Here is a 20,134-nt window from a genome sequence, read left to right as displayed (position 1 = left end):
CTAATAGCATGAAAATATATGCATATCCAAGCTTACAAGTGCCTAATTCTCCAGGGACCGACACAGCTCCTTCAGAGGGTGCGCTAGTCTGGTCTCTGCTACGCTGATAAGTGGAACTCTTCTCTGCCCAATCGAAAGTGACAAACGTTTTGGCCAGTCGTTGTGCAATAATGTGTTCAAAACACATATTTCTGTGCATGGATTTCAACTCCGGATTGAGAGTTGGGGCTGACCTGCAGTTCTGTTCTGGGCACCTAGCGCATAGGATGGCTCAAAGCCCATCTAACACTTCTAATGCCAGCTATGATGATTTCAGCACTACAGACCTGCCTTCTTGAAGTTTGAGAACTTTGTGTTGTCCCCCCGTTACGCTATTCGCACGGTGTGGACCATCGCCGCTAGGAAGAAAACATAGGTTATCGCCGATTGACTGGACTGGAGAAAGAGAAGTCAAATGCTTCAGACATGCCATTAATACAACTACGTTCTATTATAACAGAGCAGCTATAGCCTATGAGAGACACCGGCGACCGCCAGCGGAGATGTAGACGGAGTTCTTGCATCTAACAGCCAAGGAACAGAGCTATAATCAGGTTCCATGGATCATGCCATTCTCTTGAGTACGATATCTCAATATGGATCGGTGAAAGGATGACGGTATCAAGGAACACGTATGACCAGAAGCAATTTAATGAAAGCAAGAATCTGATGTTCAAGTTAGAACATTTGACAGAATGTAGTTACATGAAAAGGCGGAGACGACCGCCTTCGGTGTATACCTGATACAAGCCTTCTCAAATTCCTTATCGCTGTATAGCCGACCTTCTTGTCCACTATCGTATGACAAACAAGCACTTCTTGGACACACAAAACCTCTGATCGCGTTTATCCAGTGCCACAGGATATATCAAACAGACCACGGACTTGACGGTAACGCTGCACCCATTGACCATGTTTCGAATGAAACCAGACCTGTAGGGTGCGGGTATCACGCCTGAAGCCCGCGCTCGGCCTCCAAACAGTCGTGTTCTATTGACACTTCCCAGACAACCTTCTCGTAATTGAGTGCTTTATGGAAGGGCGCCTGACGAGGAAACCAGGAAGAATGCAGATAAATATTTGCCGCCTTCGGATAGTTCAGAGGAGATAGCGACCGGCTAGTGTCGTAAGTACATAGTTATTTGTCGTTCCAAACTGTAATGTATTGCCATTGGCAGAAGTTTCCTGTTTGAAGCCTTCCAATATGCCCTCGAGGGATATCAAGCACCAGATGACCCAATCCCTGGGTAGGGTCGTCTGCACTCCGGAGAAATACTTTTATATTTTCGCAGACCATCGTCAAAAGGCCGATTCGGGTATCATCCTCGGAACATTTGTATTAGGAGTTATCAGCCCAAGTCCAGGGCCACCTTGGGGCCAGTATACCCGTTTCCTGTAATCGTCCCAGGTAAGCCACTCGTAACATCCTTTGTGCAGCGCGTAGTCATTGCGCACCCTGTCGTCGTAGCATAATACTTGTGTGAAAGTGAAAATTGTGGGAAGGTTGCAGGGGAAAGCAGCGGCCCGGGTTGCCTTGACCGAGCGCGCGACGTGTCACGTGCAGGGGTTGCCTTTCGGGAAATTCGACCCTCGGCTCTTGACAGTGTACTGCTTAACTTTACCTCCAAAGATTAACAAGCTCAGGCTTATCCAACTGTCCCTTCTCTCCTCCTATTTTTCTTGGGCAATAACCAGGTCTAACACGGCGTCTTACAAGTCTGACAGACTCGACAACTGAAATGTCTTTGTGTGGGTCCTCAAAAGGAGCTTCCTTTGGCCGCAGACCAGTACGTTCAGCCTGTGATGAACATGTCGTACTTGACCTCTGATTTTGCACCCAAAAGATTCAAAGAAAGGTGGTTGGTGAGATACTATCTTGCTGTATGTATTGGTTACACCGTCTGAACATTGTTTGAGAATAGTCTGCGGCGATGGTGCTTGCGGTGCGCCCTTCCACTTTCCTCCTTACTCCCTGACCTTATCATTTTGTCATAGGCAAAACATCGCTTCTCAACGTGTTCACGCGTGGATTCTTTACCCAAGTCTAGTACGTTGCCTCCGCCTCGTAATTGCCACTCATGTCTCATCGGAATGCTCAACACGTTAGTGAACCCACCGTGTTTGAAAACTATGTCCACGATCTTCTGGTCGACGATCAGCTTGTAGAACTGAGCCTTTGGGATACCGCCGGTTCGTGACCCACCCATTAGCAGACATACTCCCTATGCTGATTAATACATTTAGGACAAGAAGAGTTCGACCGTTTACGTTCGCTTTCTTATGCTGAGACACATGTTATCATGATATGTTTTTCCGTCAGTTGCTGTGAATTCACCTTTGGCCGTAGTTGACCTGTTTGAGTAGGTTGACAATCCAGTTTCATTGGAAAATGTTGAATCCAAGGCAAGATACACTATCGCTCGCCGCTAATGTATAGCACTCACCAGTCCTGACAGTGGTTAGACGAAATTCTTGAGTACTGCCCAGGGGTCAAGGTACGTGCTCGGTCTTCTGATTCAGTCTTCCTCGAGTACTCAATTTGCGCGTAGCTGGTGCTCGTGGGTCAGTCTGCTTTCAAACGATTATCATGTCTAGTCTCTTGCTCAGAATTCGATCAGCTTTGAAATGTGACCTTCGCGATGACAGAGCAGTAAAGGACCGGTTACTACGGTACGGAACGCACCCCGTGGAATATGAAGAAGGGCTTTCAGTGGCTCGACGAATACGAGCATCCCGATATCTAGGTCTGTTCATTCTGTTGTGCCATTTTGCCAGCTCATGCAAGTCCATATCAGAATGCAGTTCGAAGCATAACCGTGGTGTCACCGAGGTCTTCTATGAGGCGGCCCGCGTGTCACTGAGCACGCGTGCAAAAGGTTCTCGAGACAACTGCATCGTAATGTGAGGGAATCACTCAACATCGGACAATCTCTCGAATGGAATTCTGCTAAACGTATCTACATACCCTCTACCTTAATTGTCCTCCTGCATCTTGCTTTCATGCACCGTCATATAATAGCCCACTCATCTACACATGTATTTCTCCATGTATGCATACTGTCGCAGTTTTTCTCTGACAATCAGGATCTCAAAGGAGCGGAATGAAATCATAGTAAATTGGCATCCAATTAAAAGAAACGTAAGTGCGATATCCGAAGTCTAGAAAGTAAAATGTTCGACGTTTTTAATAAAAGCCAGTCATAGCAGGCGCCATCCCGTTCATTGTTGGAGGAGCTTGTCCCGCAAACCCATTCGTCAAAAGGAGAGTGTTCCCGAACCCACCCGGGTTGATCATGGGCGCTTCTGCTTCAGCCTGCTCCTTTTGGCTCTCCTTCTTCGACCGCTCTTTGACTTCCTTCTCAAGCTGTGTCAACTATATGGACATGGGATGTTAATACAAGCATTACCCAAATGAAAAGTCACGCACCTTGTCAACCAATGACCGTTGAATCTGTATCTTGTATGGCATGAAGAAATCATTAAGACCATGCTGCCATGAAAGCTCCTCCACAACATCGGATCGTAGAAGGTCAAAACAAATGTACAATATTGAGGCGAAGCACTCCTTGTTACCGATGTCCACGAAATATGAAAGCAGATCTTCGGCGACGTCAATCGAACTCGAGGTGGCGGCTGTGATCATAGCGTCCTTATACAGTTTGTCTTGCTTGGACAAAGATATCGACTCTTCCCATCGTGAGTTTTTCTGTTTACCAGAGATCAATGATGGCGTGGTATATATATGTATGAATTGATTACCTTGTAGAGATGAGCGGCGAGTCTTCGGAATTCTAGGAGCTCATGCTTCTCCAATCTCCTGGCGAGTGCGATATTGTCGAAGTTGTCAAAGCTATCGATTGAGTCCCGCAATGTCTTGTAATCTTCTTCTTCAATGAGCAAATCGTTGTATGCGTCATTGACAGAGTCAATGTTGAGCTGTAAAACATAATGATCAGAACGACACGGTGACAGCGAGACATTGGCAAGGTTTACATTTTGGACGGCAATCAGATACTGCCGGATAAGGGGTATGTGGTCTATGCTCCGGAACTTGCGTACCACGCGGCTGTGGTCGATACGTGGGATAAGAACGGACAATAGATCAGTCAGCAAGGTTGGTTGTTCCGTGAGGTAGAAATCAAGGGCCTTGTAGTAACTGCGTGAGGGAGGTTAGTGCACGCAACGATAAGCCAAAGAAAGACCCTGCTGACATTTCAACGTTCGCAGCCCTGACAATGACATCCTTAAACTGGTTGTGTTCCCAAGCATCAGCTGACCGTTCTATCATCGCAAGCGCCGCATTATCCTACACCACGAAAATAGTGAGTCGCTAATAGATGGAAAGGAAAGAGGACTGACAAATTCATCATATTTGATGTACAAGAACACGAGCTCAGGCCACAGGTGCGCCTTCTCAGTTGCTTTGAGGACCTTCGGAATATTGATGCGAGACACAAACAACTTCAGGTGTTCCATTACTAGCAGGACACCGTTAGTAAAGGAAAGAGTACAAACGTACAAACTTACGTCGAGAGGGCTTGTACTTGCTGAGCAAGATCGAAAGCTCAGTGAAAATACCCATGTGTGCCCGTTCTAAGCTGAGACCAGCTTCAAGAAGGTTGATGATCTCCTCAAAGTGGCCACGTCGCTCATATATTTGTACCAGATTCGACAATTCCTCCTTTAAAAAGATCAGAAAGTCGAATACCTTCATAAAAGGGAGAAACTCACCGCATGAACGATAATGTTAAGACCACAAATTTGGGCCTGCATGGCGTCCGTCAGCTCAATATCAACCAGTATAACAAAATAGACGAACCAAGCGGAACTCAGACTTCTCGATACAAGCAGCATGCACCTGTTTCCAGACCCTGTATATCCTTAGCACCATGAAAATAGAAACGATTGTAACGAACTTACTGTGTGTTACCTGCCTTTCTTGCGCTCTCTACAGCCGCTTGGTTTTCTCCCAAGTAGATCAAGGTCGTAGCCAGTCGCGCCCAGTTCGAGATGCTCGTGAACAAAAGCTTGGCTGCTTGATACAGCTCATCCTCAAAGCATTTTTCACCAACCTCGAGAATATCAGCAACATTCGTCATGCCGAGGAAATCCTCCATATCATGCAGACGGTCCGTTTTAGCGTAGGCGTAAGCCAGCTCAGTGTCAATCTTAGGCTCTCGCAGAGTCTTGCGAGCCATCTGGAGGAAACGAACAAGGTCGTCATGCTTGCCGGCGTGGTTGGAAATTTCAATAACTTCAGCGAAGTTGGATGGATCCTCGGCCTTGATGTACGAATCTACGCAAGCAAGGGTGAGTTACCAGGACACGAACGTACAAAAAGAACAACCTACCAATTGAATCCTTGATCCGAAGACCATCCAATTGGGCCTTTGCAAGTCTGCTCCAAACCTCTGGCTTGTTGACCTTGTTCGCATAGTCGAGACCACGATCGATGGATACTATGTGTTCAACTAGAACGTTCATGGCCATAGCATGCTGTTCGTACTTCTTGTAGATGCTGAAGGCTTCCTCGTACAACCCATGCTCCGTCGCAATTCTGGCAATTTCCCCAGCGTCGTAGTTTTGAAGCTTATTGATATAACCGACGACCTTGCCTTTATCTGCACGGATAGCAGTGAGCAACAGCAGATTCTGCAGGTTGCGATTGTCACTGAATGGTGAAGGATCAATGATGATCTTCTCCAACAGCTCAATCAGCTCAATAGGAAGGTCGGCCTGGAGGAAAGCTTTGACGGTGATGGAAACATCATCGGGATCTGTGCACTCAGGAAGCGCAGTCGCAACAATCTGGAGTGGAAGGGCTCGTAAGACGGCTCGTGGACAGCAGTAAAACAGACCTTACCTGGTCAATCAATTGTCGACGGTGAATATTGTCCGGAACAAGTACTTGTGCCCAGAGGTCAAGCTCACGACGCTTGACAAGATAGCGTGCTTGCTGCTTGAACATTGAGTTCTCGTTTGTGATAGCGACAAGCTCTTCATCGCAGAAACCTTTGGCGTAGGCAATGTAGGCAAGGTACGGGTCCCGTTTCTCACAGAATTTACCGACAACTAGAGGCTCGTACAACTACAACCTACAATTAGAATGGGTGAATCAGAGGAGAACAAGCTACTCACGTTGTTCTCCTTCAAGAAAGTCTCCGGGTTGTTGTTACTGTCGATGTAGATCTTCGCGATGGCATTGAAAACGGCAGAATCCTGAGAACCGGCCTGAACGCGAGCCTCGAGCCATGGCAGAATCAATTTCAACCTGTTCCGTTCCTCTACCTCATGAACGAGTTCATCGACAGGGAAGTTACCAGTGACGGAGGCAAGGAGACTCTTGATAGTTGCCTCGTCGCAGTCAACATCTAACAAGCCGCCTACAACCTGAGGTGTTCGAACGGAGTTGACACGTTGCACATATACTTCGATGAACTTCGTGAGCCCATTCTGATACAAGTAGAGAACAAGGTCATGGACGAAGTCGAAACGATCGCAAACAATGATAAGGGGAAGTTGGTCGCCGAGCTTGGCCTCCTTGAGGAAATTCTTGACCTTCTCCGGGTTATAATAGTTGCTCTCACGACAAATACGCTCCACCTCTCGGATCTGGCCAGTTCTAGTAGCGGCTTGAATGTACTTGAAGTGAACCTCAGGATCGGTGCTGAGATTGACAATGGAACCGAGGTAATAGTATAGTCCTAAGAAAATTCGTTAGGAGTCCTGTGAAAATGCCGACTCCGCTTACCCTCGAAAGTCTTAAAGCTTTCAAACATCTCTATCAGTTTGACCGGTCCCAGAATGTCAGAATACTTCGTCGCGATTTGAATAACCACTTGAAGATTCTGACGAATGTTGACACGAAGCATCTCTTGCAGACAAGCCATGGATTGTTCCGTAGTGAGACGGCTGAAATAGTTGATCAACCACTAACAAAGGCTGTCAGATGCGATAAGCCAGATAAAGAGTCGTCTACGTACATCCGGCTGCACAGCGGTGGTGTGGACAATAGCCCGCTTGATGTCAGCGAGATCTTCATAATGTTCGAGGGCCTAGAGAACGTTAATGATCTGCTGGTAGGGCTCAGCAAGAGACCTACCCTTTGTAGTAATCCCGCCTTTTCACACAAATTGGCAATTCTGGGACGATCATAATGCGTAAACATCTCGTTGCCCAAAATAGCGTCCGCGACCTGAGGTGCATGGACAAGATTCATCTCCAGCAAACGAGTCTGAAGTGGCCCTTGTTCAGGCTTGTTATCCTTCAGAGCGTCCAGCAAGAATGACGTTGCAGGCTGGATCATGTTTTGAGACATGAAAATGTCAACGACCTAGGGGCAGAGTGATAAACGGCGGGTATGTGGTAAAAAAGGCTTGTACATACTCGCTCAATATCAACAAGGGGTCCATTCTCGTCGTTCACTAACAGAGCGGCAAACTCAGCCCCTTTATCAGGATTCGTACGCATGACATGCTGGAGCAAAGCAACATAGTCCGGTGAATAACCAACTTTCTTCGCGTAAAGAATGATCTTTTCTGTTTGTCCAGTCTCGGCGAAACATGCAATGACCTTGTTAGGGACGTTGGCGCGAAGATAGACACTCAAGGCAAGAGTCATATCATGCAGCCTAACGATGTCACCGAGTTCTTCGCTACATGTTAGCTGTAAACCAAATTAATGCGAAAGACCACATAATACAGACAGAGATGCCTACCTTGTTCTCTTTCAACCATTTTTCCAAAAGCTGCTTCCGGCCCTGCTGCAGAACCGGCCGTGCCAATTCCAGCGACTCCGAATGGTTCAGTTCGCCCTTCTCAAGAAGTATACCGAAGTATTGTAGAATAGGGGACAAGCCACCAGGTGGGGCTGGCGCTGCTTTGAATGACTCAATGACTTGCGTTGTACGCAAGATACCCTATATCATGGAGTAAGCAGAGATACCGTTTAAAAAATCCAAAAATTCGTACCCGAGGTGAGTTGGCGGCTATCTTTGCAGCTTCGCCGTATTGTCCGCTCTGGAATAGCTGCTGATACTGCTTGACGTAGAGGTCGTCTGCGCCCGGAAGGTTTCCCCGACTAGCCAGCTTGAAGGCGAGCTCGGTATTGTTGAGGGTCGTAAGTATGTAAGGGATAATGGTCTGTTCATCGACATTGACGCTCAGCACCTGACCCTTCTTGTTAATGCCGATGATACCGTTGGTTGCTTCGTGTTCGGCAGTGACGAAAATAGTTTCCCCCGAAATACGGTTCATGTATATGCAAGCACCTGACTCTAGGTCATAGAGATGAATGAACCCGTATTTGGTGACGAGATAGATAATTCCATGCTTTTGGGAGACTTGCATGGCTACGGGGAAGTCATTGGTCGCCTCAGGAGGGAAGTAGACGTCAACGGCTTTCTTGACAAAAGGCGGATCAGGTGCAGCATGGTCTATTTCAACGATGTGCAACTGTGCGAAGGGCTATTAGAACTGGTCATGACAAGTCTTAACAGCACAAACCTTGGCGCCTGCTGCGGTGCGAACAGAGAACGCAAATAGTTTCGTCGGCTTCTGATGACCATCCAACTTTAACTCTGCGAAGGCTGCTGCGTGTCCTTCAATTGCTTGGCTGACCCCTCGGTCGCGACTATAGAGTTGCATTGATCCCTTAACCCTGAACGCGGAGGGGTTTGTCGTGTTTCCGGAAATACCGACAAGAACTAGCCATTTGTCATCTGGAGTTGCGCGGTAGTTAATGATCTGAGTTCCCGCAAGGGTAGGATTCCTGTCGAAGATTTTCTGGGGCCCGGATGTTTGGTCTGCAATGCTCCAGTGGAGGACAGAGGACTCGGTGACCATGCCAATGGTAGTATCGTTAATCCACGTCCAATAGACAATGTCCTCATTGCTAACATGGGACTTGACCTTCTGCTTAGCCTCAATGTTGAAGATTTGGAGCGTGCGCCCAGCTGTGCCATTGCCATTCAATACGTAACTAGGAGAGCAACAACAGCCACGACATACCTTTCAAGGCCAGAATCTTTTGTTTCGGATGCATAATCGCAGAGTCTGCAGATATTGGGCGACGAAGAACATTGTTAGCATCGGCAAGGTCTACAATGACCACCTGGTTCTGTTCGCCAACTTTCTCCCGTACACAAATGAAATGGTCAGACTCAAGCGTCAAGGTCTGCAGACGTGAAAAGTGAGTTAGGCCTTATACGAGAGCGTTGTAGTTACCTAGAAAGAATGGGGAAGTCAAGCCGGTCAGTACACGACAGCATATAAGCAATACGTGGGACGCGAATACCTGGAACGAGATAGAAGCTGGCTGGACGCCAACGCTTGAGAGCTGAAGGTGCTCGCAAAAGGCGATAGGTTTTGAAATATCCATGACGGCCACGGCAGGTGAATCGGGGGGCGTCGGACGCCTGTACAGGTGGTTGACGAAGGGATTCGAAGAGGAAACTGTTTGTTGCCCGTTGTTTGGCTTCCTCCACCGTCGCTGCACCGGTTCATCATCATCTGTATATTCTTGGAGAACGAAAAGACTTTTGCTTACCATCGTTGGGCTTTTTGCTTCAGGACAATATCTAGGAAGGATAAATCTCCGGGAGGAATACGTTCTGCACGCCTCCAACACCTGTTTTCTTAATCCTAACCTGCACGTGTTGTGCTCGCCTCCTTTCCAATGCGATAATCTGTGATAGCTGGTCTTTTGGTGATTTGGCAGAAGCGCTGCACTTTTAGCACGTTTAGGGCTTGAATGTCTGACCGGTGGTAAGGGCATGTATATATACAGAATCTTGATCAATATCGATACAGGTGATGATACTATGGCTACAATGTAGGGAGATGAAATGGGACTCTTCAGTGCTCTAATCGTGGTTGGAAAATGGTTGATAAACTTGTAATGCTGCGTATCTCTTGCTGTCCATCATTTGGAAGCAATCCATTTACACCATAGGTCCTCACACTGCTTCTGATTCCAGGACGTCAACTCGGTGAACTCTGCGAACGCTTTCTGGGGAAGCTGTAGCATCCCTTCCGTTGGCGTGTGAAAGGCATCGCTCGAAGGGAAAATTGCGAGGAGATCTGAAGACGCGATGCGTGCTTTCGGCACGTGTGTCTCGAGAAACAACCTTTCGCCGAAGGGCATGAAAGTATAAACGTCCAGCCATCCGTCGTTTCGAGTATGTGATCGTGCAGCTAAATATCGGAATGGTAAGCAAAGTGGTTCTCATACTGATTCGCAAAATCTTTAATGTTAACTTACATTGTACAATCGTGACCCGGTGTTGAACCATGGCAATGGCAACAGCTCCGTCACTCAGCATTTCGCCTCTATGGGATATAAAAGGAGAGAGAGAGAGACTCCGCGGACAATGAAGAGAAAGTGGTTTCAGATACCTCGGCTGGTAGGATTGGAATCATACGTCCAATTTATGCTTTTGCTCCCCCGCATGTTGTGCTAGGCATCCATTGTTCTCTTATCACACAAAGCGGCGTGTTCTAAAAACGTGGCCTTACCTTGCATTGTACGCTCCTGAAACTGAACAATATGGAGGAGTCGTAATAGCAAGTACAAGGCCATTTCCTTACTGGGCCGATGGATGATGAATATACGCTGTTCCGTCTTGTGATGGTTTATTGTCTGCATGGGTACTTGTTGTACTTTGAAGCTTATCCCCTTCTTCTCATTCCTTGCAATGTCAGAGCTGTTACTGATAGCATTAGATTATATTGTAACAAATTTGTCTAGTTCATTAAACTTGGTTTGACGGGGGTATGGTACATTTTTCCGGAAAATACAAGAGGCCAAGGTATTGAGATAATAACGATAAACCCAACCGGTGGTGAATGATTGAGTGACGAAGAGCAGAAGAATGAATCAAACTCAAAGGCGTAATCTAGGTTAGATCACTGAGGGTGCGGCAGTGGCCGACGAAGCCGAAGATGAGGCTGCCAAGAACCCATAGACACGTGATGCAAGCTAACGAGAACGAGATCCTCAACTCGTATCGTATTTGGTTGTGTGCCAATTCGCCAGTCAGGGCTCGAGTCGTCTTCCATTGGTACTGCTTGTCGTTCCTACAATGGTTTAGAAACACTTTTATCCGACACAAAGGACGATACAAACCTGAATAAATCGCTGCACACATTTTGCTACATTCTTAGCCAATTTAGAGCGGGTGATAGGACACGGCGGTGTTCTAAAATCTCTTGCTGGGATCTGTCGACTCCACGGACGGTAACCAGGCCACTGGGAGGCAATTCAATGAAAGTAATAGAATGGAATGGAATAGCTTACTTCGATTCTCACAGAAACGCTTGGTCCTCGGTCCTTGAACATTGGTTCATCACGATCAATTAGGCGCCTGACCCGTGAATGCAAGGCGTCAGACAATGCCAAACCGCATTCTGACGGATCCTGAACCCAAAAATATATTGGCGGATCCAGATTAACCTCCTCCACATATCGACGGCGGTCGCTACTGGTATGAGGCTTGTACATGATTTGTGGAACAAATGGGTATCCAGCAGGAGACCGCCCAATAGCCACCGCCTCCCGGAAAAAGTGAGCCTGCTCCCTGTGAGTGTATGTCACTTTCCCGAGCTGAGAGCCAGAGACATCGTGTGGTAGCTATAGAGAAAAGAACATGAGATAGCTTCATACAGCACTTTATGATGAAGAACTGACAGGCGGCGACGCGGGCACAGGCGAGACAGTAGTGCCTGCACGAGGTGATGTTGAAGGCAGTGGGCTGTTATGTGCTGTAGGTGGTGACATGTGTGATAATGCAAACACCGATGGTATTTCATTGACAAGAACGCTCGTGTGGTCCTGGGCGACACCTATTGCAGCCGGCGGGCTACTGGAGTCGGGATACTGGAAGGGGTATGGCATGTATTGAAACTCGCTTGGTGGGTAAGGTGATGCAGAATACGGCGGCACATCACTTGTCGTAGCAGAAGAGGGCGCTGCAGCGTTGGACCAAGTAGGGTCGTTATAATTGGAACTACCACCGTAGTTTGGGGGAACAGTGACGGTCTGATTTGAAGCCGTGTCGGCGCTGGAATCGAATGGTGTTTCATCCCAAAGAGGTTCCTGGAAAGACGCAAAATGCATGGGCTGGTCAGAGCTGGCGTCTTCCGCGTAACAGCTATTTTCTGGTTCGGCCCCTTGCTGTAGAAGACGAAGTTGAGATGAATCAGCAGGGCATAGAATAGCGAAAGCTCACGTAGGGATAGAAGCCCGACATTGCGCGAGGTGTCGCGTATGTACCTGTCAAGCGTTGAGAAACGAAGTCCCGACCTTGCAGCAGGTAGTCGGGAGAGGATGGATTCGGTGGTGAACGTTCAACAAGCAAGGGACCGACAGGATGACACATGGGATCGTCCGAGGTACCAGTCAATCGGGACTCACTGTTTGTGGAACTCTGGCATAGTGAAGGGAATTAGTCGAAAGGTGGAAACGCTGAGGTGTACACACACCTTATATATATATGATTCACAGCATCACTGGCCCGCGAGCTTCTGCTGTCGGACGCGTACCGGTGTTTGACGGAGGAAACCTAATTAAAGCAAAGCTGTGAAGATGAATCTGGTCATTTGCCTTTGATCAAAGATGATAAGCAAGGCATTTTCCGCGCCCGACACGAGAGTCACCGTGTACTGAAGAGATCTCAGGAAGACAAAAGACCGGTGCTACATAAAGTGATGGGAGCATATACATTGCGTTTAGAATTCCGTAGCAACACGTCCAGGCAACAGATCTGATAATACGCACGCGGTGCGGTACCTTCGCCGAGTCGTTTCCAGAAAAGTGCAACGAATATTCAAGACCAAGGTCCAAGGCTGCGCAGGCGCTAGCGCTCGTGAGAAAGGCACGGTCAAGACAGGTAAGTAACGAGTACTTCGGGTGACTGTTGATGATACGACTCTGCACTACACAGCACAAACATCACTGCTTCATGCAGCTTGTCGAACTGATTCCGAAAGAGCTCGCGATAAAATTTAGCGACATTGCCTAAGAGGAAGCCAACAACCGAAGGACATGGAACTGAGCCGACACACGATCTTTTTTCTAGCTAGAAACGGACAAGCATTCCATGAAAAATAGATCAGCACCGAGTGGTAAAAGCGGTGTATGTGTGACGCCGATTTTTACCATTGATCGACTTCCCAAAACGGCGTTTCCTTCTTTGGACAGAAATTGATGGGAATCTTCCCCGCGTCTCTTCACCCAACCTTCAACTACTTGACCACAGCTCAGAGCAGTCCAGGCTATCTACATCCATATTATAATTTACTCTTGTTCTCACAACAACAGTTACGATGTCGTCTCTTGCTGGCGCACTCGGGCCTCACGGCATTCATTCACCTATGAAATCAGAACCTGGCGTTGTGAAGCACAGAATTAAAGATGAAACAAAGTCAGAGGAGGAGGAAGAGATGGATGATTTATTCGGTAACGATGCTGCGCTGGAGGTAGATGCACCAGCCGAGTGAGTGGATCTCAGCTCGTGCCGCAATTGCATGCTGATTGTATCTGAACCAGCCTCGGATCACCTGAAGTCTCAGGACAAGAATCCGAACGACTGCCTTCGCCAGAGAGAGAACATCGCAGGGCACTTGAATACGAGGAAGAAGATGTGCCACCCGAGGCGGTTGTTGAACTGCAGGAAGCCGACGTTTCGTTTCCCAACCTTCCAGTACCCAAAAGCTCAGATGGAGACGTAAGTCCCCCCTCTGTTGATCACCGAAATCGAGCCTCAAATTTGAATTAAAGAAATGGGTCATTCGGATGCCTAATTTTGTCAAAATTGATACCAAGCCGTTCCATCCAGAGACGTATATGGGACCAGAACACGACGAAGAAGAAGGCCAGCAGGCACAAACCCTGCGGGAACAGAGTATGACCATCAAGCTAAAGGTGGAAAACACAGTACGGTGGAGGTGGACTAAAAATGAATTCGGTGATGATGTGAGTTAGTTTTTTTCTCATCTTTTTCATGTGTCGTCATGGTCAACTGTAGGTTAGACAGTCAAACAGTCGTGTCATACGCTGGTCGGACGGCACGTTAAGCCTTCGGCTTGGAAAGGAATATTTCGATATCAACCAGAGTATCGACACGTCGGGAGGGGTCCCTCGACAAACCTTTGGTAGTTCCCAATCCCAATCCCAATCACAACCTGCAACATCCCTCGGCGGGAAATCTCAAGGCCTGACCTATTTGGTGGCGCAGCATAAGCGTTCACAGGTCTTACAAGCCGAGGCTCTCATCGCCGGATACATGACACTTCGACCGACTGGAATGCAGTCTGAAACACACCGCATGCTTGTGAAGGCAGTGAGCCAGAAGCACAACAAGGTCGCTCGACTGCGCTTAGCTCCTGATCCCGTCATGGATCCTGAACGCGAGATGCAAGAAATGATTAAAAAGTCAGCGAAGAAGGCACCCAAGAGGAAACATGATCGTGATGATGAATCTAGTGGGCGGTCAAGGCGACGATCTAGGAAACAGTACGACAGTGATGAAGACATATATGGGGATGCAGGATCTGATGACGACGACCGCGGCAAGAAAAGTAAACGAAAGGGCGGGGACGAGGAAGGTGGAAGTGGTTATCGAAACGATGACTTTGTCGTTTCGGATGATGAGGATGATGATGGGCACCATGGAAAAGCTGATGAAGAAGATGATTTGGACAAACTGGATGCTATGGCTGAGAAGCAGCGGAAAAAGTTGGGCAATGACGATGCAATGGATGTGGAAAGTGAGGAAGAGGACGAGGCAAAGGTCCGTAAGGCCAGCCGCACACGGAGACAAGCAACATACGATGATGAAGATGATGAAGAGGAATAAATTACTCTGATGGACTGACTGCACGTTTGTATGGAATATACAAATGTCTCTTGATATCCTTTACGCGCTCCCCGGTTCCGCAACCTCCTACTTCCGTACCGCACCAACATTGTCCTTCAAAACACCATTTTCGTCCCATTGCCCTGTCGGTTGAATTTCTTGAACGATTGCCTGGTTCTCCGGGTTGCCTTTTAATAGATTATGCAACGTAAAGATAGCGTGCTCTCGCAAATCTGTCACATTGTTAAGGTACTGGATCACTGATGATGGCAAGTCGGGATACTGACAAGGGTTCCTCTCATCAATAACGCACAGGTTCATCACAACTTCAATGCCGCCACACTGACGTACGCGATCCTGAACAGCTTTCTGTTCATGGCACAAAATTCCCAAAAGTCTAACGAGGTCCCTCTTCAGATAGAAAAACCCTGTGTCGGACGCATTTGAAAGCGGTGTGGGCGCTTGGCCAGTTTGAGTTTGGACGGGTTTCCCGAAATTTATTCGTGGTAGGAACCTATCCAGTAAACGGAGGAGCTCTGCCCGGTTAATAGAAAAAATTACGGAACTTTGGCATGTGAATGCACACCTATTAGACTTTCCGCCAGGCTGTGGTTCTCGGACCGTAGCTCGTTAAAGAGGGCTCTGATATTGTGGGGAGAGGAGGATGGGATGCCGGATGTCTCTTTCTCGGCATCCAGCGTCACTGTTACAATACACTGGGAGACCAGAACAAGCCCCTCGCAAACCTTCGGAAGCATAATGTCTAGTTCCGTAGGCGGAAGTATCATGTCGGACGGTAGATTAACGACCGGAGAGAAGTGTTCGGAAGAAGGAGATCCCAGAGATCGACGAATCGCCCGCTGTGAATACGACGACATAGAAAAGAAACATGTACCCAGCATTTGGCTCAGCTTGACTAGAATCTTCGTCGTGGTCGGGTCTTTTGGTTTCAAGGGAGTCGACTGGAGATAAGAATCAATCAGTTTGAGCAGAACCGTCTGGTGCGGTGTCACTATTTCGTCTTTTCTGGGAGATGTCGTTTCAGCTGATATCTATCAGGCAAAAGAACAAAAACATTGGACGTACATTGACAACTTGAGGTACAGCTCTGGCACAAGACCGACTTCCATTAATCGACTGAATATAGCATACCTAATGATGATCAGTGAACGGCAGGCATCGCATCAGCTTCCAAGGGCCCTACCCAAGGTCGAAAGCACGGGCTTCCTCACTGCCCTCCTCGGCTTCGTAGATTTTTGCCATCTTGTCAAGCAAGCAAACACATATCCTCGATCCGACTGTCGCATGTACCAATAGTCGTCTGCGGACACTCGCTCAGATCACGAAAATTGTCAGCGTGAGAAGCTTACGCTCGTGTTCTGCTGCCTTGTATGCAGTTTTGGATGAACATCATCGCAGGGACAAGAGACTTTCCGTCTGACGATTGCAGGAGCCGACTACATCCCGTGAGAATCGGCTCAGTTAGTTGCGAGGAACAAGAACTACTTACATTAGCACAACTTGATCTTCAGGAAGATTCATATACGTATCCCAGAGGGATTGCATGAGGGGCTCGTTGGCGGTGATAAGATTCGACATGGTCTGAGAGAGAATACGGGCCACCACAAGGTCTGAAAAGATGATATCAGACCGCCTCCAAGTATTTAGCCGGCAAACAGACCATCTTGATCCTCCATCGCAGTCCAAGATGTATAATAATGAAGTAGCCGTCTGATGTCGGGTTCATTTTCACTGTTGGCTTGAGCATCAGTATGCTAAACGGCTTGGGATCACATTTTTAAACTCACAAAGCATGTGTCTGGTTTTCAGTGACCTCAGCGACGAGGTTCCTTGTCAACCGAGCTAGACTTTGACAAAATTTTCTCAAATTTTGATGTTTCAGAGTTTCGGTGGAGGCCTGGTCGTCATCGTCGCCATCCCAAAAAGTCAACTGAGTGCGAACGAGGTCCCGCCATAGTTTACGGAGACAGGACCAGAACGCGGGCTTGCCGGTGCCAACATGATATCTAGGAAAGCACATGTATGTTCAGTTCTAACTTTGCTAGTAAATTCAGAAAAACACAAGTACCTAAGATCGCGATTCTTGGCCAACTCGGAGGCAATGTTGTCCAGAACGGCAGAAAGAGAATCTACAGCTTCGGATGCATTGATGTCAAAAGCAGAACAAGCATCTGTGAACCTGGAAACTAGCGCCTCTGCGTCCTGGGCAGCCTCGTCCGACATAAGGAGCCTCTATTGGGAGCTAGTGAACGTGGACGTCGAAGAGCAACTCGATCTACCATAAACTTTTCCATTCAAGCGCTGCACTGGACCCACGCTATCGGGATGATCGTCATTATGTTCTGTCACCGGCACGCTCCTCTTCATGACTTGACATCATGACACCGGACCTCAACATCTCTCTCGAGGATCACCTCCGCGATACCCTTGCCTCGGTGCAGAGCCTGCTCCCTCGCGAGCTCTCAGCGCAGTTAGAGGTCTACTTGACCTTACCGAAACCCGCCCTGATTCCATATACCGTGCTCCAATCTGTATCTCAATGGTCGCGGTCGTCGTCAGGATCCTCTGCTCTCCGTTCAGCCACGCCTCCTCGAGATCTGAATGATTTCAGTATGATCTCGCTCCTTGCTGGGACGACAACTTCGCCTGAACGCAAGTTTGGTTCTTATGTTCCCCCGCGGGATCCAGAGGAAGTAGAGGCGGAGAGGAAAAAGGAGAGAAGGGCCATTACGACGCTCATGAATGCGTTACTCAGTGTTGGCGGGTCAGGATTTGCTGCCTGGTGGGCGTCGCAGCACGCAGGATGGAAGAAGGAATGGGTACGCTCAATAACCACACATCTCCTGCTCCAGTTTCTTACGCATTTATTTCTTCTAGCGCGCCCTCTTTGGGCTGTTCGTTGGCTTCATTGTTGCCATTGCAGAAGCAGTGCTATATCTCATTTGGCAATCACGACACTCGGCTCCAACAAAGAAAACTCGTCGACGACGACGCTTGGTATCTGCAAGGCACAAAAAGAACGACGGTGACGGTGATTCATCGGTTGCAGAGACAGAGGACAATGATAACAGACTCCGACGACGAGTTAACCCAGACCAATCAGTTCCCAGAGAATAATACAAAATATACACTACTAACACATCTTCAGGGTTCTCATAAACATCGAGAGATACCACCCAGTCAAACCCCATATTTCTAATTTATTGTCCTTCCCAATCCCTATTTCATTGTCATCGTTAGTCCCTGGCTTTAGTGGAGGCAGCGACATATCGCTGTGGGTATCCGTTGCGTGTTCTATTTGTTGCGAAGTTTGTAAATCGGACACGTCTATTGCCCAGTAAGGGCGTTGTCCACGAAACATGGAAGGCCGAAGACGCGAAGGAGAAGTCATCGCAGACAATGGCAAATGGAAAACGTTGTCGACTTCTGCTTGGGACACTCGCTTCATGATGTCGGATATCGAAACCGAAGGCAGAGGTTCGTTGTCTGCCAACGACGAGACATCTTCTTGCTGAGGGTTGATAAACCCCTATAACAAACGTCAAAATCGCGACTGATGCAAGAGAAGAGGGTAACGTACCACTAGCGGCCACACGGCCATATCACCCCTCATATTAATCTCTGGAGGACCGATTTCTCCCAGGATTTCGACTTGCTTTGGGCCTACGCCTATTTCTTCGTGCGTCTCTCGAAGTGCGGCTGCTTTGAAAGAGTCATCCTCCTACGCGTTCATCGGTCAGGGGGTAAGAAAATACGAAAGACACTGATGATACCCACTTTATCCACCTTTCCTCCCGGAAAACTAGACAAAGAAAGATCAGCTATTGCTAAACGAAAGCCTCATGATTAGCGCGCTTACCTGACTTCACCAGAGTGAGTCCTCATATGCTTTGCTCTGACCTCAAAGAGGATTCCTGGGACACCATCGAGGTTGCAGAGGGGGATAAGAACAGCAGCGTTCTTCTTCCCGGGTATATATTGGGGTCTCGCCGCGTCAAAAGCTGGTGTTGGATCGAGCACTGCCTGAATCTTCTTCAAGGTCTCTTTCGTGAAAGGCTTGACCGTAGACAAGAACGATGGAGTTCGAAGAGTATGTATCACGCTTGTAGACGCTACGGCCATGTCGATTGCATAGCCAGGGGGGGATAAGGGAAAAAAAATCTGAAAAAGCAAATGAGCGATGAGACACGATATATTATATGAAATGAAAGTGACTCACTATTACTTGTACAGAAGAAGAAAAGGTAGAGGGAAATCTAAGAGGAGTGTCTAAGGATCTATAAGAGCTATAAGTAGTGTAGAGCAGAAGAGAAGCACCGGTGCTTTTGTGTTGACTGCGGTGGTCTACGCCTCTCGACGGTCCGAATCCGAGTCGGTCGTTTATGTGCGGAGTTTCAAATTAACGAACCCAACCACGCCGCTTCCTTCCATTGCTGAATATTTCGCGCTCTCGTCCTGCCCAGAAAAAAATCTGGACTCTCCTTAATCACGGACTAGTACCGAGGATGTCCCCCCGTTTTCTCCGAAAGGCGGTTGTCTCTCGACTTTAGAGCTGTTAAAACGTGTTGTTGCTAACATGCTCTGGACATGCTCTGGCTCAGAAGCGTTATCTCTTATCAACGTAAACCGAACGGTCTCAATCCATATGTATCCATAACAATCAATCCACTTCAAAGTCTAGAGGCGGTGTTATCCCGCCTGCGAACTGTCGATGCCAAATGGTACACGGAACAACGTGGGTTCTACCGCGCCACGCTGCATGATAGTTCCCATCCAAAAAAATAAAGACAGCGACAACGAACGTTCATCAGAAAAACACGACTTAGATAAGCCCAGGTCTGGAGTTGAACGTGCCTGCTGTTAGATCTCTCCTCGCCAAACCTCCCACCTCTTCTTCGCTTTAGTGCGTGGGCTAAGCACTTTCCAACCCCCACGGGGATAAAAGAGAAGATAGTGTCGTTCAGCGCTCCGGTTCTCGCCATCCCTAGTTTTCATCTTGTAACCATCCAGGCCGTCCTAACACACGCATATGAAGGCTCGATGCGGGACTACGTACCAAGACTTCTTGGGCTTCGCAGACTGATTGTAACTTGCTGTAGTGGGGTGGCAGTGGGGAGGTATCCGCAAGGACGGCTGTTCCCCGCCTTTTTTGTGAGGGATTTTTACGCTTTCTTCAGAGCTGATTTGAGTGGGCCGTCGCTCCCACTTGTCAACTTTGCT

General features: G+C 48.0%; 9 protein-coding genes across 9 annotated transcripts; 3 read left to right on the top strand and 6 right to left on the bottom strand.

Moving 5' to 3' along the window:
* Nucleotides 1-1,778: 1,778 nt before the first annotated feature.
* Nucleotides 1,779-2,944, top strand: EV420DRAFT_1617362 (small GTPase superfamily; the record flags this gene model as incomplete). The annotated part of the gene is made up of 10 exons (XM_060475225.1): nt 1,779-1,826; nt 1,884-1,902; nt 1,962-1,982; nt 2,035-2,086; nt 2,147-2,229; nt 2,284-2,354; nt 2,404-2,442; nt 2,496-2,538; nt 2,658-2,783; nt 2,835-2,944. The coding sequence occupies 10 exons, from the start codon at nt 1,779-1,781 to the stop codon at nt 2,942-2,944; spliced, it is 612 nt and encodes a 203-aa protein (XP_060337858.1).
* A 279-nt stretch (nt 2,945-3,223) lies between these two features.
* On the bottom strand, nt 3,224-9,417 carry EV420DRAFT_1260626 (uncharacterized protein; the record flags this gene model as incomplete). The annotated part of the gene is made up of 22 exons (XM_060467012.1): nt 3,224-3,412; nt 3,467-3,745; nt 3,799-3,975; nt 4,033-4,195; nt 4,251-4,345; nt 4,399-4,517; nt 4,567-4,720; nt 4,771-4,806; nt 4,859-4,910; nt 4,960-5,335; nt 5,391-5,847; nt 5,903-6,127; nt 6,178-6,743; nt 6,791-6,971; nt 7,023-7,094; nt 7,142-7,372; nt 7,426-7,704; nt 7,757-7,957; nt 8,010-8,492; nt 8,544-8,992; nt 9,048-9,213; nt 9,334-9,417. 22 exons carry the CDS (start codon nt 9,415-9,417, stop codon nt 3,224-3,226), a joined length of 5,034 nt encoding a protein of 1,677 aa, XP_060337857.1.
* A 402-nt stretch (nt 9,418-9,819) lies between these two features.
* EV420DRAFT_674892 (uncharacterized protein) lies at nt 9,820-10,669 on the bottom strand. The gene is made up of 2 exons (XM_060483036.1): nt 10,300-10,669; nt 9,820-10,232 (listed from the first exon to the last, which is right to left on the bottom strand). Exons 1-2 carry the CDS (start codon nt 10,358-10,360, stop codon nt 9,961-9,963), a joined length of 333 nt encoding a protein of 110 aa, XP_060337856.1. The 5' UTR covers nt 10,361-10,669; the 3' UTR covers nt 9,820-9,960.
* EV420DRAFT_675064 (uncharacterized protein) lies at nt 10,652-11,708 on the bottom strand. The gene is made up of 3 exons (XM_060483038.1): nt 11,335-11,708; nt 11,164-11,286; nt 10,652-11,114 (listed from the first exon to the last, which is right to left on the bottom strand). The coding sequence occupies exons 1-3, from the start codon at nt 11,536-11,538 to the stop codon at nt 10,944-10,946; spliced, it is 498 nt and encodes a 165-aa protein (XP_060337855.1). The 5' UTR covers nt 11,539-11,708; the 3' UTR covers nt 10,652-10,943.
* Nucleotides 11,623-12,832, bottom strand: EV420DRAFT_674815 (uncharacterized protein). The gene is made up of 3 exons (XM_060483034.1): nt 12,519-12,832; nt 12,266-12,463; nt 11,623-12,210 (listed from the first exon to the last, which is right to left on the bottom strand). Exons 2-3 carry the CDS (start codon nt 12,413-12,415, stop codon nt 11,707-11,709), a joined length of 654 nt encoding a protein of 217 aa, XP_060337854.1. The 5' UTR covers nt 12,416-12,463; nt 12,519-12,832; the 3' UTR covers nt 11,623-11,706.
* Nucleotides 12,833-12,990: 158 nt separating this feature from the next.
* EV420DRAFT_674896 (RNA polymerase II-associated protein) lies at nt 12,991-14,994 on the top strand. The gene is made up of 4 exons (XM_060483037.1): nt 12,991-13,531; nt 13,585-13,762; nt 13,816-14,010; nt 14,063-14,994. Exons 1-4 carry the CDS (start codon nt 13,362-13,364, stop codon nt 14,891-14,893), a joined length of 1,374 nt encoding a protein of 457 aa, XP_060337853.1. The 5' UTR covers nt 12,991-13,361; the 3' UTR covers nt 14,894-14,994.
* Nucleotides 14,981-17,137, bottom strand: EV420DRAFT_1617358 (spinocerebellar ataxia type 10 protein domain-containing protein; the record flags this gene model as incomplete). Its single annotated transcript, XM_060475224.1, has 10 exons — nt 14,981-15,126; nt 15,181-15,429; nt 15,480-15,919; nt 15,980-16,045; nt 16,098-16,214; nt 16,264-16,350; nt 16,404-16,524; nt 16,575-16,645; nt 16,702-16,920; nt 16,983-17,137. The coding sequence occupies 10 exons, from the start codon at nt 17,135-17,137 to the stop codon at nt 14,981-14,983; spliced, it is 1,671 nt and encodes a 556-aa protein (XP_060337852.1).
* EV420DRAFT_674857 (uncharacterized protein) lies at nt 17,114-18,152 on the top strand. Its single transcript, XM_060483035.1, has 2 exons — nt 17,114-17,733; nt 17,792-18,152. The coding sequence occupies exons 1-2, from the start codon at nt 17,293-17,295 to the stop codon at nt 18,029-18,031; spliced, it is 681 nt and encodes a 226-aa protein (XP_060337851.1). The 5' UTR covers nt 17,114-17,292; the 3' UTR covers nt 18,032-18,152.
* On the bottom strand, nt 17,996-19,309 carry EV420DRAFT_675100 (NUDIX hydrolase domain-like protein). The gene is made up of 5 exons (XM_060483039.1): nt 19,134-19,309; nt 18,774-19,075; nt 18,692-18,716; nt 18,495-18,635; nt 17,996-18,443 (listed from the first exon to the last, which is right to left on the bottom strand). The coding sequence occupies exons 2-5, from the start codon at nt 19,034-19,036 to the stop codon at nt 18,048-18,050; spliced, it is 825 nt and encodes a 274-aa protein (XP_060337850.1). The 5' UTR covers nt 19,037-19,075; nt 19,134-19,309; the 3' UTR covers nt 17,996-18,047.
* Nucleotides 19,310-20,134: the final 825 nt, after the last annotated feature.

This window comes from Desarmillaria tabescens (assembly GCF_030435595.1).
Source record: "Desarmillaria tabescens strain CCBAS 213 chromosome Unknown EV420scaffold_3, whole genome shotgun sequence".
Lineage (NCBI taxonomy): Eukaryota > Fungi > Basidiomycota > Agaricomycetes > Agaricales > Physalacriaceae > Desarmillaria > Desarmillaria tabescens.
This window is presented reverse-complemented; position numbering and strand designations above follow the sequence as displayed.